The 20,337-nt window shown below is 38.7% G+C and overlaps 1 protein-coding gene across 4 annotated transcripts in view; it reads left to right on the top strand.

Moving 5' to 3' along the window:
- diaph2 (diaphanous-related formin 2) overlaps positions 1-20,026 on the top strand; it is a 339,738-nt gene extending 319,712 nt beyond the window's left edge. For all 4 annotated transcript variants that reach the window (XM_086157743.1, XM_086157742.1, XM_086157744.1 and 1 more), the window contains one exon: positions 16,273-20,026. In XM_086157743.1, coding sequence (XP_086013869.1) covers positions 16,273-16,337 — 65 coding nt within the window. In that variant the 3' untranslated portion in view covers positions 16,338-20,026. The remainder of the gene's footprint in view (positions 1-16,272) is intronic.
- The last annotated feature ends 311 nt before the right edge of the window (positions 20,027-20,337 follow it).

The following is a 20,337-nucleotide window of genomic DNA, read 5'->3' as shown; positions in this document are numbered from 1 at the left end:
TCAGAGCAGCTTACTCCAGTTCAATTTATGTGTTTGACGTTATTGGTTTACTGTCTGAGGTGGCGGGGGCTGATAGCTCTCATCTTCATTATCCATTTTTTGGCTGGTGTGACTTATACTCCGGAGGGACTTATAGTCCAGAAATTAAGATAAGTAAAAAGCCTTCAAAACACAGGTAATAGTCTCTCAATTAGAACAGAAGATAGCTTTAGAGTGCACTGCTCTAGAAAATACATGCTTGAGTTTTGCTTTTTCATGGATTAGTTTTTGAGCAAGCTTATTAAAATTGACCCTTTGAACTCCAGGACCTCTCAAACCAGAATCATGTACAAGCCGCTATAAACCGCATGAGGGGCAATTTTGTGCATCTGCGTATGTGTTAGTCTAGATGCCGAGAAGTAACAGAGCTGCTTAGACACAGGTGTGTGGATAAGTTGTGATCCCGTTTGGTATTCTCAGTAGTATGTCTTATTTGATGGTTTTTCTGCCATGTAAGTCTCATCAAAACTAGCTAACAATAGTGCCACGTTCACAGACGCCCAAGCATCTGGCACGCCACTGATCTGCTTGCGCAAACTGCTGTGAACGAAATATCTCCAGAAAGACTTTAACTTGGAGGAAACTGAAGGAGTTTCAATGTGCTTGCATGTAAATTCCTTTATTTGTATGTGGTTTGCTGAAAGAAATGACGAATGACAAAGGAGAGAGGTCGCAGGGGGAAGTGCACATTGATTGACTTGTAAATGAAAAATGTAGCTGTATTTCAGCAATCTTATGTTGAAATCAGAATTTTTAGAGGCAGGTAGCCATATGGAATGTTGATTACATTAACAAAAAAAAAGCAAATAAAAACTAGGAAGCAGAACAAAGAAGTTGAACTTCTTGGCTCACCTGAAGAATCCCACCAACACCACCAAAAAGGTAGGCAAGATTGACATTAGAGAAAGAGCTGAACTACAACCCTATTAATTACTTAATAAGAGATAGGCGCACAACACAAGCCAGGTAGGGAGCTGATTAGGTCGAAACACTCGGGACCAGAAGTGCTGAGGGGACTGATTAACTGACAAGACACAGGTGATCACATAGGAGGAGGGCAAACACAGTAGGTGTTCAAACAAGACATGCTACACAAGAGAAAAGTAGGATTACAAAATGTAACAGAAATTAAATACAGAAAAATATAGTCTTTAATATAGGTATAAATAAATAACTAACTTAATTAAATTCAGATACAATGCTTAAAACATATGTATCCAGAACAACAGTTTGATTTAAAAAGGCAGAATACGAGGCCCCTTTCTTCAACACCTTCCGGTGACATTGCTCTGTCATTCTGCTGAAAGTCCATGAGAGTATGCAGGAGAGAGGAAAAGAGAACTGAAATAACTTTGGCCAGGACAGGGTTCCATTAAAATGTGATGAGTGACCTCAGTGACGGACTGTATGTACAGCACTTTATTCGGGAGCATTCATTTATTTATAGGTGTTGGAATTGTGTTGTTTGCTTGTTTTATTGAAAACCTTGTGGGTAAAAGTGGCAGCAGACCGCCTGGCATGTGAGCACCACGTCTCTTGAGGGCATCCCTTCAGAAAAATCTTCCTCCTCAATGAATAAGTGAAGCAGGCAGATAAATTTTTCATCCAACCAGAATCCATTGTCGCTTGAGATGTCTGGTCTGCGGGTATGTGTACTCATCCTGTAGGGGATTAAATAAACCTACAATCTGAGAAACCAACATACATGCAACATCTTGTACCTATGAGCCGATGGTGTAATTTGTCTCCCCAAAATTGTTAATGTATGCAAAAACAATTATACGAGACATTTTAGACCTCCTATTGACAGAGATTCTAAATTTAAGTAAGAAAAAAAGAATTTTGCCTCATCAAAAAAGCAGTTTAGTCCACGGTGTAAATCAGAATCAGAAGAATACTAGGATACTTTTTTTTTTTAATTTACAAAGCATCCTATAAAGATTTAAAGATTTACAAACCACCCTATAAAAACCTAATTTCATTATATTCCTTTAAGATTTTTTTAAGAAACGTATTTTAAATGAAAACTTTATTTACTGTTCATTTTAATTATTACAAAAAGCTGCATCACAGATACCGCTGTAGATGTTAGTTCATCATGTTTTGTGTCCACCAAACACTTGTACACCAGAATCCATTATGACAGCCACAAAGGCAATACACAAGGCAAAACATGAAGGTAGCAAAGTGTAGGCCATCACAGGATGAGCTGTGGTGTTTTATGTACATCAGGGAGCATCTCTAAATATGAATCATTCATAATAAAAGAAAAGTGAAAAGTCTTTCTGAAGGCACGTTCACCCTGCAACCCCCATGTGAATGGAAAGGAGTATTTTCACATTGCCAAATGGATTTGATGGTGAAGGCATTGAGAGAAGACTGAGGTTGCTCGCTCGCAAAGCCGTCCTATGATCTTCACCAACACTCTCACTGTTCACTGCCATGTGTAAAAAGTGGAAATAATAAATAACACACAACGTCATGTTTTATTCACAAGGATAGGGCTTCAGTTGTGAGGGGGTCTTAAGAATACTGAGATTGGATTGTGGCTTGGGGGGGGAAAGTATTCCAGTAATTGAACTTAGCTGTCTATGATAAATCTGTGACTTGGTTTTATACCATCCTAACCAGAGGCTGGTTCTACTCAACAGCAGATTGAAAGCATTACAATCATGAAATTAGAGAAAGCTAAATGATCATTTTACTCTTCCCACTTATATAATTTGTTGTTTGTTTCTTTTTCATTAACTTTTAATTAATTTGTATCATGATGTGTTCATAAAACAATAATTATATTCAACCAGTCATGGCAAAATAATGATTTTAGTACCAAAATCTGATCAGATTCTGGGTTCACGCAGTCGGACACATCAAAAATTGTAATGTGCACCATCACATTCACATTGCCATTAATAGTGATCAGAGGGAGAAGAAAAATACAAAAGGCTGACTCGAGTGGTCATTCTCTCATCTGAAGTGAAAAGGTGAAAAAAACTTTTCATTTGGTTTCATTGGGTTAGCATGTTGCCCTCTCAGGCATCAAGTACAGAAACAGCAAAACCTAGAGGAGCCTTGGACCGCCAAGGCCAGTCACACATCACCGTTATCCAAATACACGACTGAATAGATATTGTCACTAGATTGCATTCAAATCTGAATATGCATTCATTTCACAAGGTTTAAAATGAAATTTCATTAGAAAGACATTTTGCGATTCAACAATGTCCTATACTGAAATGTCCCAGAAATCTGGAAATTCATTGTGCCGCCCCAAAAATAATTAGGTCATCTTTCCCATAACCTTAATTTACATAGATGCTTTATTGTTGGCTTCACCCTATATTTACTTAGCCCCAAGATTTTTATCACTATGCAGTCAGGATACAGTAAGGCAGTATTTCTTAAACTGACTTCTTTGGAAAGTTTATATTTAAAATAACTGATGTTATCTTCTTTTTAAAACATAAAACCCCCTGTATTCAGACAGAGGACATACAGTATTTGGTCTTCTGCAATTCTTCTCTTCTCTTCCAGTCTCTCTGCTATGAAGAAGAAAAAATGGACGAAACAATAATTCAGAAATTTAGAAACAAAGAAGGGAATTGAAATGGTGGCAATTTTGTTTTTTTCCGCACACATTGATCAATCAGAATACTTTCTTCTGGTTGCTTGATAATAAAGGATTTCTTTAGATGGTAGGCCAAAGTCTGACAATCAAAACAGCAGGAAAATAATGATTTAAACTGAAGGAGACAAATCTCCTTTTTTGTAAACCTGGAGAGAGGTACTTGTTGAATATTGGTCACCACTGCTTGTTTCCCCACCCATCTACCGTGTACCTTCGTTGATAGAAATCTTGCACCAATTCTAGAGATAGAGGTTTAACTATATTTTGTTTACAGGGAGGGAGTTGTTCTGCCTTCTTACCATGCCACATATCTGTTTCCACAACCCTCTTAAAGGAGGGAATGCTGGATGTTTTTATAGCCTGACTTGTTTTATACGTATTAATACTGTCAGCATGATGCTGAGATTCTACCTGTCAGGTATTATCTCCACATAGCAAATGGATTAGTGTGAATGTGTTTGTGTGTGTGTGTTTGTGTGTTTTTGCATGCACTGCCAAACTTATTTGTGTTTCCGAGAATACGTTTCTGGGTATTACGCACCTGTGAGTGCATGTGTTTGCGTGTCATCCTGAGCGCACTGTGAAGGTGTCATTGAGGAGCCTAGGCCCTGTAAGCTGTCAGACAGAGAAAGATGCAGCACCTTAAAAGGGCATGCTTTCTGGGCCTTTCCTGTCTATTATAAGCCCTGCAACAATCATCAAGGCTGTAGTGGTGTACCCCCATGTCCCTCAAGCAGTCACATGGAGAAGCCACCTTTCTTTCTAGGAGAGCCTTTGCCTCTGTACTTCACATACCCTTGTCTTCCATTTTGACATGGTAAACACAAGCAGCAGTAATGAGGCATTGGGTTGTCAGGGCATCCATTTTGTTATGCTCAAATGTGAGCAGAAGAAAAAAATCCTACTTTTTTTTATCCATTTTGAGATGCACGGCCCCTACATAGACATGATTAATCAACCCCTAACTCCACATAGCACGCTTCTCTCTAATTTAGATCTTCTGGAGGGTGGGGAGGTGGGGAGATTAATTCAAAGGACATTATCTATCAGACACACAGCCTTGTTGAAAATGCTCAGAAGTGTTGACAGCACTCAAGGTGGCGTATTGGCTAACATAGACTGCATTAGGAATCTCCAAGATTGAAACATGCCACTATCTTGCCATCTTTAAAAATCCCACTTGATGCCATCAGAAACAGATCACCTACACCAGCCATGTCAAATCTCCATTTTGCGGAGCCAATAGAATAAAGCAATCTATCGATCTCGCCCCACCTCTTGGTGTATCAACACAATTCATCTGTGTTTTTCAGGCTGTTTGGCTTTCTATCATTTGTTATCAGTAGGCAAGTGTTTGTTTCTTTTTTTTTATCTCCTCCGCCCATATTTGTTTGGTTATCCATCAGTCTTTTTACCTTATAATGGTTGTCAATCCATCCATTTACACATCCATCTGTCTGTCAAACTATATCTTTGTGTCCATTTGTCTAACTATCTCTCTGTATACTCTTTCACCTGTCAATCATATGACGTGCCCTGGCTGCCGCAGGTCCCATCCATTTTCTGGATGATATGGCCATGGTCTTGACAGATGTTAGTTGTTTAAAAGAGGGATGATCAATGGATTGTTGTTCCTGAAACATTTTAATTATTGCAAACTTGATTCTGTGCATATTTTTCAAAGCTCAGAATTTATGAAATAGATTTCATACATATCCGCGATTTCGATACTGCAGCTTCTTCCACATTTATCCAAACAGAAGCAGGTCACTGCTTTGGCTCGGTCCAGCTCAGATCAAGCCTCACTGGAGCAAGTCAGACACTGATGTCAATGTAGTCAGGGTGGTTGGCCTCCCGCAGAGGCCCAATCAGTCTTATAGGATCAGTGACTGGCCCCCCTAGGCACCAGCGTGCCTTGGCCTGATGGATTACTCTCTCTCCTGGCTCAGGCCTGAGAAACACAGGATTTTGCCACCAGCTCCATCTGTGCTCTCTGTGGCTCCTGCATGCCTTGTAGCCAACGTGTTGAGCTGCTGGTAAAGCAGCAAATCGAAAAACTTCCGTCAATAGTATATATTTTGATTTATAAAACCAACCATATGTTTCAGGTTAAATCTAACAGGACTCAGTGCTGAAAGATTGTGTGAAATGATCCGAATTTTCAGCAAAATTTACAAATATATATTACTTTGTCATAAAACAAGACTTCTAAGATTATGAAGGCTGTCTAACTGTTTTTTGGAGGGGGTCAAAATTGAGACTTTATCAGATTTTAAGAAAAGTTAAAAAAAAAAAAAAAACTCAGCTTCAATTTTCTCTTGTGGACATTTGCCTTCTTCCATGGTTATACTTGGGTTGAAACCTGTCTTCTGTTACATGACCCCTGACAGGACAGTCATGAATGGGAGTTTTGCCTCAGGCAGTGTTTGATCGCAAAAAATGTTTTCATATAACTGTTCATTTGGCTGTGTCTACCTCCACTGCATCTGAGAATGCCAAGAGACATTCTTCTGATGAATTCAGCAGAGATATTTTAAGATTTCAAGACTTAGAGGTCGAAATCAGTGCCGCCATAAATCTATTAGGTTGTATTTATAACTGAAAAATGTAGCATAACTTTTAAAAATTAAGCTGTGTTTACCATTTAGGAAATTGACAAAGTAGAATCTTTTTAAAGAGGAAATTACAACATAGATTTCACACTAAAACAAAGGAGTTTATGATTTATCATTGATATATCCAATTTCTCTCAGAATATCAGGAACATTTCCCGTCATTGACTTTTCTTCCCAGAATGACTTGTGTCATTGTGTCACGTTATGATTTTACCTTAATAGCTTTGCTTATTAGGCCAGTACATAATCTTGCTCTTACTGTGTCCTCATAAAACGAACCACAGTTTTAAGCCAAAGTGCACTCACGATGAAACACTCCAGTTTTAACTGTGCTGTTTCAAATACATATTCCCTAACTATGATGGAACTGTGCAAAAGCCAAGGATATGAGAGTCTGAGGGCTTCAATCCGGGGCTGAATGTGGTATGGTGTGTTTTCTCTATATGCCATAGTAGACAGAACGGCACGACAGAGGTAAGACAAGCCTGGATAAACATGCTGAGGCAAGATTCTGAAATTCTCCCATTCTGCTTCCTTATACTTTAGAAACCTGTTTGTCTTTCTTGCTGCTTTGTCTTTCATACCTTTCTCTTTGAACTGCCCATATTACTGACATTATATTCAGTGTTTACAATGAAAAGTTTGCATCTTGTAACTGTAAAATGCCCATGGGGCCAAGATTGCAAACCAGACAAAAAGCACATAACTTGAGATGGACACAAATTGTCCCAGCATTTAGACTTTGCACGCATATATACAAACTCACCTTCGTCTCAGTAAACTTGTATACTGAATATGGAGCCAAACGTGGCCATAACTGACAGCCTGTTGAGATAAATGGTAATGAGGAGCGGTTTGTAGAAAGCATGGTGGCCATAGCACATGTAATCAGTTCCGACAGCAGAGGATGTGGTTAATCTTTCTATGTCTTTATCGCCACTCTATCTCAGTGGATACTTTGATATGAACACTTGGTGATACAGGCAACTGACCCAGATAGTGAATACAGGCTCTCTTTCTCCTAACAGCCTCTCATGACTTTCCCTCCCATTTAAATTCCAGACTCCCTTTATCAAAAACTGGGCTGTGCACTGTCACTCAAATGACATCAGGGTTGCTTTTTTGCTTCCAGCCACACTTAGTACATTTCTTTTTCTCATTGCATCAAGGCCAATATGCTGTGCATAAATGTAGCCTACTTTTCTATCGTGCTTCCTGATATACATTGCAAGAAATGCGCTCACCTACATGCCCTTACCCAAAACAATGCTGTGGCACAGAGTGTGGTCTGATCATAGTGTCTACTGACTATTTGGCACGAAATAAATTTCCGCAGACTATGTGATACACAATAGTTTATTTTTAGAAATACTATTTTTTTTTTCTCACAGGGAAAGGTTTAACAGGTTTTCCGGAGGAAAACACAAGTTTTTCATATGTTTGTCACTGTAAACCGGTCCATTGGAGTACTTTTATGTTAAAAATAGACAAACACAATAAATTGATTAGACAAATAGTATATAATGCATGAACAGAAAATAGTAGATCGTATTTAATCCATGAATATTCTATAATAGAAGTGTTGCTCTGCATTTCAAGCTTACTTCCTCTGAATCAGAGTTTCTTGCATCCCCACCCCACCCTGTTTTTTTGAAGTCTTCCTCAACTGAACACTCTTTTCTCTTCAGCTGAACTTTTTCCCTCCCCTGGTACTTGTTTGGGGTGATTACTCTTACCACTGAACGAGGAGCTGTGTTTGCCACAACTGTAGTTTTACGATACCTGCCCCATAACTTTCAGCAGGAAGAAATAGCTTCTCTCCCTCTGCATCCCATTTATACACCATATCTTGTTTCTGTGTTGGGAGTTCTATTACTCTGTAGCTTGGAGGCTGGCAGAGGAGGAGGCGGGGAGATGTGGGGAAGATGAAAAGAGGTGATAGAAGGTTGTGGTTGTTGCCACTTCTGCTACAGATGCTCTTACTTTTGACAGTAATGCAAACAAAACATGTTCAGTTGAGATTTGATCACCTTCATTATGACCTCACTCACGAATATATGAAGTGCAGTACAACTGAGAGGGGGAAACAGAGGAGTGACTTTTCAGACTTATCATTCCCTTAACACATTTGTTTGATATAGAAGACGATGAGCGTGTCATTTAGAAATACCATGCGCTATGTATCCAGCTCCAACTCTGTTTTATTATGCATCAGGTGTCCTTCCAGCTATTTAAGAGCACCATTGGTGATTATCTGAATCTTATTATTCTGAGTGCTGTGTTTAGACATTGACCCAGAGTCTGATACCCGCAAAGGTGTATTTTATAAACATAACATAATCCTTAAAAAGCCCTTCTTATGTTTATACTAACTACTGAGAGGCAATTCACCTAAGTATCTATCTTAAAGCTTTTGATAGATGAGTGTCAGTTTCTTAGCCATTGATCGATCAAAGAGCCTTATCATGATGTAACTCTGCGTAATTAGCAAAAGATGACAGCGACACAAAAGCCATTATGATATGTAATCTCTTTGGGGGAATCCACCCAGGAAAAGTTGGTTCCATTGTCTATCATGAGATGAAATGGCATCTCACTGGAGGCCCTCCAAACAGTCAGGAGAAGGTTGAAGTTGACAGTGCCCATTTAAGGCTGGTGCTTTAGCTGTTTAGTAGTCTTGGTGTCCTCTCCTCCTCTCCTGCTATTACCCTTGCCTTATTCACAGCCTCTCCCTCGTGGCAGGGATCAACATGTGAATGTGTTGGAAACAGAAGCAGTATTGGGGATTTCCTCAAAGCGTTGCACCAAGCTGTTTCTTTCTGCTTTGCTTGATCACTTATGTGACATATTTTCCCCTGTGTATATGTAAGTAAGACAGTTAGTGTGTTTTATGCACTTCCACCTCCATCTGCCTGAACCATTATTTCATTAGAAACATTTTTCAAAACTGTACCAGCAGGAATTCTAATTAAGTTTGGGTATGCCAACATCTCCCAGCTGCAACAAGGAATACCATCTCTTCTTTGTTAATCTGTCTGTAGTGGTTCTCAGTCATGAAGGTCATGGAGAATGCTTGTCGAGATCTTCTTCTTGTGGCAACTGAACTTGAATTTCTTCACTTGGGGATGTTTCACCCCTCATTCAAGAGGCTCCTTCAGTTCTATTGACCTTACGGGAGTTCCTGAATGTACTGTAACTGCCAGGGTTTTGGGCGGGCCTAGGTTATGGTGGCTTGTTATGTAAATGTAAGAGTTGATCGGCAGAAACTAAGTCCAAGGGGGTTGTTATGTTAGTGGGAGTGTCATTCGTTGGAAACAAAAGAGCAACTTTTGTGGGATTACCTGGATCGGATGTGAAAAGCTAAACAAAAGAGTGAAATCTGTAGGATCACATGAACTGAGGCTCATGTGGAAGTTACCGGGGGCTGGTTCTGGTGGTGAATCTTTACTGGTTATTTGGAGGGTGCAGATGGGCTTGGTCTGTTTCTAGGTATTGGACCCAGTGTGTCGTCACAAATTTGTGAAAGGTTTTGTCTGAGCCCCCCTCCTCTGTTCAGAGATGTTTTTTCTGTTTTGACAAAGATGGCTTCCTTGACTCATCTCTTGAACCATCCGTTTTCTCTGGCCAGGACACAAACATTGCTGTCTTCAAAAGATTAGCCCTTGTCCTTCAGGTGTAGGGGGACCGCGGCGTCCTGTACTGAAGTGGAGGCTCTCCTCTGTTGGGCCATCCATTTGTGCAGTGGTTGTTTGGTCTCTAATGATGTAGACATCACCACTTAGTGCAAGTGACAGCATTCAGCACATTCACCATCTTATGTCTGGGCGTTTTGTCCTTAGAGTGCACCAGTTTTTGTCTGAGGGTGTTGTGGGGTTTGAAATGTACCAGTATATGGTGTTTGTTGAACACACTTTGGAGTTTCCCAGAAGCACCAGCAACATATGTGATGTTCTTTCATTTGTTGTTGTCTTCCTCCTGTTCTATGTTCCTGCGTGTGGTGGTCTCTGATTTGGCAAAGGCCCAATTAGGGTAGCCACAGGATCTCAGGGCTTGCTGCCTTCTGCGGTTGATAGGATGATCCTGGCCCGGCGATGTAGAGTTCTGATTACTCTCAGTTTGTGCTCAAGGGGGTGGTGTGAGTCGAAAAGTAAATACTGGCTGGTGTGTTTTGGTTTCCTGTACATCTTGATGTGCCTGTTGGATGTGAACACAACAGTCGAATAAGGGGAGTTGTTCAGCAGTGATGTCCTCCCTTGTGAATTTGATGTGGGCGTTGATCATCTTGAGGAAAGTGGTGAAGGCTTCTACCTCATTCTTCTTGATCTTGACCCATGGGTCATACATACGTGACCCAGTGGCTTGGTGGTATTCCTCTGAACAGAGTGATGGCCTTGCTCTCAATTCCATGTATAAGTTTGCCACTATGGGGATACAGACAAGCCCATTTCGCAGCTGTTTTTTTGCCTGTAGAAACCGCTGTTGAACTGGAAATAGGTGGTTTGTAGACAAAGGTCAAGTAGGGTGCAGAGCCGTGTGATCCGTGATGAGATTTCTTGTTTATTAAGGTGTTGTCCTTAACAAGACGTTCCCTCTCTGCTATGATTGCATCCGATGTGGGGATAACAAATGAACAGTGAGGTTACATTGTATGACATTGTATGTATGTTAATTCTGGAATATGGTGTGTAGTGTTGCCAACCAAAGGTGACAAAATCTTAACCACGCATTTGGCAATGAGAGCAGCTCCCTCCTTATGATTCTTGGGGAGTCCGTAATGGCAAGGCATGGTATCTCCTGGGTACAGTCGATAATAAAGTAATTTGTCTTGGCCGGATCCTTTTCCAAATGCTGTAGCCATTATAACCTTGACCTGCCCAAAACCCTGGCAGTTAAATTCGGATACTCTCCATAGGTCAGTAGAACTGAAGAAGCCTCTCGAATGAGGGGTGAAACGCCTTCAAGTGAATAAATCCAAGTTGAGTTGCCACTACAAGAAGATTTCAATAAGACTTCTTTGTTAACGCACTTGCAGTTTCCTGTATGGTCTGCTGTTACTTGGAAAGATGTCACCTCTTTGAGAGGCAGGTAAAGAAACCATAGAAATCAATGCAAGCATAAAACATTATATTCAGTGTTCCAAAAATCTGTAGATTTTCTTTTGTTAGTGTCTGTCCTCCTTTTCCCTCACATGACTTTGTCTCCTTCTCTATCTGCACATGTGTGTGCGTGTATGTGGATCTTTCATAGCAGTAATCTTCCTCCTCAAATAGAAATGGCTGCTGTTTGTCCAATTGTTGTGACAGATTGATGTGTGGTTGAAAAAAAGGGCTTTTGCCTACCTAAAGATTGAAACAGAGAAATCTCAATGGGAAGCCAATCGCTCTCAGTTCAAGGAAACTCTGATGGGAGATGCATTTTGCCCCAAGTTTTTTGTCCTTTTTGCAAAGTTTTGGATGAAACTGTCCCCATGTATTCAAGCAGGTGCAATTATACTCAAAAGGTGTCTTTTGTCATGTTATTTCACAAAAAACACTTTTTATTTTTCATTGTTCTCCCAGCCTCCTAAAATGCAATTTTTTCTAAGGTTGTGAATTGCAGCTCTTTTGGCAAAAAAAAAAAATCCAAAAACCACAATGTGTTTGCTTGTTTGCTGCGGAGTAATAACAAGAAGAAGTAAAGAAATGAAATATAAATAATCAGTGGTTAAGTGATGATGAACTAAAGCATCAAACTTCTACCTTTAGACAACCTCTTTAAAAATGCTGTCTTCTGATGGCATAAACTGGCAAACAATTCACCAACAAGCTGAAGCCTATCACGTTTTAAAAAATATAGACTTTTCTCATAAAACACTGAGCATTATACCGCTGAATGGTAGATCTGTTGGCTGACAGAATCTTCAAATCTCTTCCCACAATATTCATCAGGCATCTGCTTGATAAAATTAAAATTCACCAGTTTGCCTTTATATAAAATGAACAGATGACAACTAGCACACAAATACTTTCCAAACTTTCCCAGCTGGCTAAATCAATAAAGGAGTAATATCAAATATCAATCATCCAAATGTTCTGACTACTTTTTTCAACAACAAAAAGTAATTGTATTGTTGTTGTGCATGTTAAAGGGCCATGGGTGTAAACTAAAGGAGTAAAGTCTATAAACGTCTCTCCTATGATCATTAACTGAAAATCAATGTTTAATTTTAATTTTTGTTTATTTTTATTTTTCATATTTTTTAACAGGTGTATTAAGATAATATTAAGTTTCAAATGGAAGGTATAATTCACTCCAGTGCAGCAAATTTAACGGGTTTATTTTAATGAAGAAATGTCATTTTTGCATTTAACAACATGGACCTTGTTATATAGTGCTTTTTTAATCATTGTATTTTATTTTTGCGATCAGATTTACAGTAATAGCTGCAGTTCCACTTTGAATGTATTCTCCAAGCTCTGCTTTTTATGCTCCTCTGATACATTGAAGCTTAAAGGGGACTACTTGCAACAATTGGGTTTGCAGTGACTGATAGAGAAAGAAATACTATTTCAATTATTGTTCTGCCTCTCTTCTTGCTGAAAGATGTGGGTTCTTGATTCTGATAGTGTAATGATAAAGTAATGCAGTGCTCTACACAGTGGGTGTTTGATGTATAAATATATGAAAAAGAATGTTATATTCTAAACACTTTTTAGTCTATATTTGAAAATAAGTTGCATACAGTTAAATGAAGTCATAAATTCATTCATTTTGTCACTTAAAAACCATTAATTTATACAACTCAAAATAGACTCACCGTTAACTTATTTGTCCGCTCAGTTGGTTTTAATATGAGGTTTCAGTGTATATTACACCCATATACACACAAACAGGTTAAGTCAACAAGAAAGGGAAAGAATATTTTGAATATTTATCTCATATGCTGATTTTGAGATGATTATGCCCCATTTTAAGTGTGAGGGATAACAATGTGACAATAAATGATACTTGGCAAGACGTGTGTGTGTGTCCTAGAGCTCACCACCTGCTACCTGGAGGCCATACTGCTATTCATGTTAGACTGCCAGGAGCCCCAAAACCAACTCTGAGTGGGCAGACTGTCAGACACTACTGCAATACAATCAAATATTTTTCTAAAGGGAGTCTGGAATAGAGGATATTATATTTATTTTAATATTTCCTGCTCTGGAGTGGCGAGGTTGTTTGTAATTGAAGCAGCAACAGAAGTCTGCACAACGCTGCTGATCTGTAGATGCCGTCATTCTCTGATGACTGATGAGTGTCAGTTTTTTTATCATTCATGTGTCACTTAAAGCATTTATCTTCTGAAAAGTTAAGATTTTATTTTGGAATGCTGATCAGAACTACCAGAAGTAGAAGACAGTGAAGTTTAAACTGCACTGAATTTATAAATAAGTTTTAATCAGTTTGTTTCTGATTAGGAACATCTTTCTTCTTTCTTTCATCATAATTTGAATGAAGAATTTTATATCAATTAACTTTGAACTTAATGCCTGAGTGCTTTTCATATGACTGTGATGATCAACCAAACCCAGGAGGTAAATAAAAGGGAAGAGAAGTATAGATGGTTCGATGTTCTAGGTTAATGAAGCCAATTTGCAAATGGTATATCAGGAGACAGATGTCAATGATGTTCAATGATTGTGAAAAACATAGCTAATTTAAGCGCAAAATCTACTTTTATGACGGAAGCTGAGCTCACCTTTACAATTTTGCTTGGTGAATAAAAACAAAAAATGCTGCTATGCAAATCAATCATCAACATTTCACATGATAAAATATAGGGTTTCAACATTTGGGCACCATTTTCTTGAATTCACATCAAGTGAAATGACCATCTTCAAGTAAAGGATTTTAAATGATTGAAAATCTTTCAATTCCAATGTAATTGTCTCCTTACTACAATATCACTGTCTTTGAATGGTAGCTGTTAATTTGAATACAATTGGCTTTGTGAGCAATTTTTCATTTTTGGGTCGAATGAATTGCAATAAGTCCTTCCTACTCTTCCCTCCTAGTGTATTCATGAAGCTGCAAACACAGTGGGCCCAACTTACATGATGATATCAAAAGGATCATCAACTCTTCAAGTCCTATGGTGTTTTAACTTAAACCTTTAAATAATGTATCACATTTAAATATACAGTATGAGACTCACAAACAGCATCGTAATATTACTCTCTCCATCTGTTCAAAAGGCTTGCTGAATAAGACTGAAATTAGATTTGAAGTAGTTACATATTTTCAAAATTCACTTGCCCTAGGATTTTTACCATGAAATCTGCAATTATTGTTCATTATACAGCAATAATGCTGTGAAATTTGCAGAATTTTGTCACAGTATGAAAAATGAAATGAAAACAGAAGGCTTTATCTACTATTTTTAACATCCTGATCTATCTTCTGCTCACTCAATTTTCCTTCTTGCTCTCTTTCTTTCTCTTTCCTCCTGTGCACCATCTGCATGCTGCTTTGTATCCAATATGAAGAAGGAGTGCTGTCTGTTCTCTACTGTGATGATGGGAGTGTGTGCACAGTATGTGTGTTTCTGCCCAAATTTGGGTGACCATGTTTCTGTATGCATTTCTAGCAATCACAGTCACTCTCAGCTCATTAACTGACATGATGGATGAAGGAAGTTTCATTTAAGCGTGCCCAACCTGGGATGCCGGGCACCCCACAGCTGCCACTGAGTAATGGATTTGGTACTGGTGGCTTGCTTGGAAATACCAGGAAGTCCTGCATCGGCGTTCCTGCAGTCATCTCTGTGGCTGTGCTTCCTAGTTGTGTTCATCCCCACCTGCCACCTGGCTTCCCAGTGGATAGCAGGGATAGCGCCGGGCACGCATGGTTGGATACAATTGGAGAAGTATTTGTATTTGTTTGGTAGAGTTTCTGCAAATACAAAAACAATATTTGTGAAACAACCAGGGCCGAAGTGACCTTGTTTCAGTTTTTTTTTTTTTTTTCTTTTTCTTGCGTTTTAAGATCCCACAACAGGTCGGCAAAGTAGTGGTTCATGATTTTGGACCCCAAAATCAATGGAGGGGCGGTATATCATCGGAAAGTTGAAATGTTCACACCTGTAATCCGAAATAAAGAAATGTTTTGTTTATTTAGCACGAGTTGAGGACGGATTTCTCTATTCACCAGTAGGTTTACATTCCAGCACAGATGTATGCACACACGCTTTGTTTTAGTAAGTCAAACAATGACATGGTTGCCCATTTGGAAGTCGTCTGGTCTGTAAAACCGCTTGTTCACATTGGAATACACCATAGCCCATTCGGTGTCCCAATTTCCTCTCTACAGTGGCGCACAATCACTGACTGATGAGTTCCAAAGAGGGATTTGGACCACTGCTCCTTTATGCTGCAGTTGCACACAGTCTTCTCTTGAGGAAACGATATATGAAGACTCACTCGTGCCTCGGTAGAGAAAAGTGGCCCCTTTTATTTTATCCACCCTTCAAATGTTATATGCGGTGTTTTCCATTGTACCAGGCAAAGAATATCCGAGATACCTCAACTAATGCATATCTTTCGACAGCATACTGCAATAATCTTAACCTGCAGTCCCCATCAATAGCCCTCTCATTTTTGCCTTTTTTTCCACCCATGCATCTAGTCCTGACTCGTTTTCCTCATTTTTTGTTTCTGTGTGTGCATTTACTTTGTTTTCTCTGCGTATGCTCTGCCTGATGTTGAAAAATGTAGCGTGACTTTTGAGTCACAAGTCAGACACACCTCTGTTCCAGCAGTTTCTTTTTCTCCGTCCCTCTTACTGTTCTGCTCCAAATGCCTGTATTTGCTTTATGTTGACTCCTCTCTTCTTACACCTTTCCTTCTCCCAAGGTTTTTATTTAGTTGATCTCCTGTGTTCTACAATTTATCAGTGTGACTAACCTTTCTTCTCATTCCAGTCTAACTGGTTTTTTTTTAGCTTATTTTTGTCTTTCTTTCTGTCTAGACAACCGGCGTGCAGTCCTAGAAAGGTCTCGTTCACGCCATAACACAAATCACCAAGCGCGATGATCACCTGCACCTACCATGAGATGCTGGACGAGTGCCAAAGAGGCGTGCAGTGAGGAGACAAGGAAGACATTTGGAGGAGGGCCAAGGCCACCCGTCACTGTGGCACACAAACAGAAACAACACATAGACAGCATCAAGTATGGAATAAAAGGGGCTGAACAAACCCCACATATCCGAAAAATTCTAGGCATGTTATTTTCTTGCTGTTTGTCAGAAGCCTTATATATTTATTAATTCCTTTTGTTTTCCCTGTTTGTTCATTTCCTTTCCTGGTTATTTGATACATAGGAAAGTGTGACTTGATATTACCCTGATGATACTCCAAATGAAAATCCTTCAATCTATTCGATCTATTCAATCTCTCTGTTTTGGTGAAAACACTATGCTTACCAGTTTGTTTGGTTTTTTGTTTTTTTGTTTTTTTTGGGGGGGGTACATAAATCTTGAAGTGTTTAAAATAGATATTCTAACATGGACTACATTGAAATGTATGCTTATTCTGAAGGATGCACTGCAGAGTACATTTAAAAACAAGCCAGCTGTATTTTTAAGGGAAGATCGGGATTTAATACCCATGTTGGCAAGCTTGCAGCTTGTTTATGTTTTCTTGATAGTGAGATCTTAACAGGAATGGAATCATGTCCTTTAATCAGCATTCGCACTATTTCCTAATGATAGTTACTCACATGAGATGTCTCGATGAATCATTTCACTCACTATATCCGACAAAGCAACAAGAGCTGGCCCCTGTCAACACAGATATTTCGTAGTATGACTCCTGGATTTCCCTTTTTTGACAAGATGCATTTAATTTGCAGTTCTCTAATATCTAACCCGACGCCTGCAGCTGCCGATCTACGTTCAGTGTTTACTTGTGCTGTTACCATGGCTGACACATTCTAAATTTATATATCTGTCAAGGATTTAACGTGAGTCATTCAAAGGGTTGTGTTGTGTTTTTGGGTAAGGAAAGTTTGATTATTCAGAGTGATTAAAGCATTTGATATAATTCAGTTTTCAGTCAGTTCTCTGCAACTGACCACAGCTCCACAAATCACAAAAATGACAATAAAATGATCAGCTTGAAAAGCATGCAGAAGACTATTAGTTTTTCATTCCTGCTTAATGGGGTTTGAAAATCATATACTATACAAGGCCTTTGTCCACATGAAATGCAAGTATTTGCATTTCTTGTGAGAAAAGGAATTCATGTATTGGGAAAATCTTTGGCCACAATAACCTTTTGAGACACTTCTTTTTTCCTGGTGAGATCTTAGATGCTATTGCAAAAAAACGTCAAAGTTGTTTCAATTGACATTTCTCACCTAATGGTAAATGACCAAAGGAAAATTGAAGTTAAACTCCAATGTTTCTTGCAGTTGTTTCAAAATAGTTGAGAAGTTGCTATGAGCTGGGTCCCCCTGAAAGCAGCTGCATCCATGTATACTGCTTATTCATATATTCATGCTTGGGGTAGCCCCTTACGGTCCCCTTAGTGCTCTAAACTGTAAGCAGATGCTGCTAAAAACAACCACTGAATCCACCCGGAGAGTGGGCATTGCCAGAATGAGCAACTGGCAGGCAACAGAGAAAGATGATGCTTGTCTGAGCAAGCAAGACTCCAAACAGCCAACAGTTCCCAAGATTTAATGGCTTAAATGACCCTTTCATCATAACACAAGTTACTTTATCTGAACTCAGCTTAAGGCTTTGCATGTCTGCATGTTTATGTGTCATGCCATCACAGTAAGCCAAATAGGAACCAAGGCAAAAAAAAAATCTCTTGTGCTTAAATCCAGGGCTAAATAGATGAGAGATTTTTTCAATTTAAATATTTTGCCAGTGCGGCTTGTGATATGTCTGTTTCATGATGCCCCCTCTCCCAATCTGCATGCCTCTAAAAATGCAATCATCTCAGCTCAAGGTTCATCTGCAGTGCTTCAAGAATTTCTGCATATTTAAGAGGACAATAAATCTCCGATGAACCTGAGGTTTAAGCAGTTGAACAGAAAGAGCATAGATAATGGAGTTTCTGCATAAGGGATTCTGCATAGATTGAAGGTTTAAAGGATGTGTTGTACACAGCAGAGATAGAGGTGTGGCGTCAGTAATGTGATTTCTTTCTCTTAAATTCCGCCACTGCCTACAAATCTGTAGAGATGGTGAATATCTCATAAATCTTATTTTTCAGGGTGGCTCTACATTACAAAATGCCAGTATGATATTTGGTTTCCTCACTAACTTAAGTACTACCAATGCCAAAAATAACAAATAAAATGTAGGTGCTTTTACAAAAGTTTCTTTCGAAATGAAAGGATAAAAAAAGTCTTAAATGTTTTTTTGGTATGTGCCAACTTTTAAGTGAAAAGCTCACATTGCAGACTGACAAAGTAACCCTTTTTCAATATTAAAGGAGGTCTAGGTCTCTTTTTAATGTTGAACAAAGTTTTGTTTGAATCCATTGTTAAATAAACATTCTTTATCCATTTAAGAACCCCAGACACAGTAGAATTTTTTTTTGTGCCGAAATATGATAGTCCACTGTTAGATAAAATGCGTAAACATCTTGTGATCATTTTGTATAATGTTATTTAAATAATTATCCATTGTGAAAATGAAGGGTAATTCTACAATTTTTGTCCCCGTAGAAGTTCCATATTATCCATCTCAATTGAACTGATCTACACGAATAGTATTTTCTCAACGCAAATAAAGGGTGATTATACCCTGTAGAATGTTTTAAAATGTACAAGTCGATTAAAATGGGACTGATGAAATTCACCAGACCACATTTTAGAAAGGAGTGTCTCAGTTCTTCAGGTTATCCCTTGCTAGAGGAAATAAAAATAAATAAAAAGAAGCAAAGAAAGCTATGACGCTGCCAACTTTTACCGATAAGAGAAACTTCTACAACAAAAACATCCTTCGTCATCCTCTTGAAAACATTGTGTAAGCGTATTTCACTAGAATAATCAGAATTCCATGTTTCCTAGAACGTTGTAGGAGTCTAGCATCGAAGGACCTGAACTGTTCTCTTTTTAGTGTGAAGAAGACCACATTTTGTATTTGGCTGATCATCCCATTTTTTTAAGTGTGTAACTAATGTGCTGAAACTGATTTTTATGGCTCGTGCTTGTGGCAATTGTGAAAAAGGAGGCAGGGGTATGAAATACCTTATCAAAAATGGAGAAAGGTGGTGGCGACTGCTTGCAAGCGATTTAATAATAGAAAAATTTGCAATGCAACTTATACTCACTGACTTTGCGCTTAACTCAAAAGATATTTCTCTCAGGCTGGAAAGTATCCATGTTTTGAGATGTTACAGTTTGACATTGAGTCAAGTATTTTGTAAGGGGGGGAGGGGGGCACTCAAGCTTATTCCTAATGTGTCCAGTGCTTGCCATTGATGTAAAATTAAACCAATCGAGATCAACAAAACAAACACTCATTACTGATCATGAGGCTATTTGATCACGATATAAGTCTAAGCTGTCATATCCCTGCCTACCTTCTCTTTGACCATGTTTTATTGTCTTAAGAACATTTATATTTGTAACATTTTATGTTTATTTGTATCTTCAGAACATGAAAAAGGAATATGCACACTCTTCTTCCTTAGAATATGTAATGGAATATGATAAAAAAATAATAATACCCACTTTGTTATATAAACTGATTTCTCAAACTGATCATTTTTGTTCTGTGTTTTTCGGTGTTCTGCACATTGTCTTTCATTGTGTATATGCGGTCAAAAGACCCCAGTGACCAGATCAAGAGTCGACCGGGTTATTCTTTTTTAATACAAACGCATTCGCAAATGCTTGGTCTCCCTTAGTATTACCTTTGCACAAACTGATAATGATGCCATTTTCAAATACTATTAGAAAATGCAACATCTGCAAAATTGCCCTTTATAATTATGTTTTTTGACCTTGAAATGACTTTTGTCCAATAAAATGTTCCTGTTTAATGAGAGGATGTGAAAAGGCAGCATTAATAT

This window comes from Fistularia commersonii, chromosome 13 (assembly GCF_037954325.1).
Source record: "Fistularia commersonii isolate RoL2024-O1a breed Wild chromosome 13, RoL_Fcom_v1.0, whole genome shotgun sequence".
NCBI lineage: Eukaryota > Metazoa > Chordata > Actinopteri > Syngnathiformes > Fistulariidae > Fistularia > Fistularia commersonii.
This window is presented reverse-complemented; position numbering and strand designations above follow the sequence as displayed.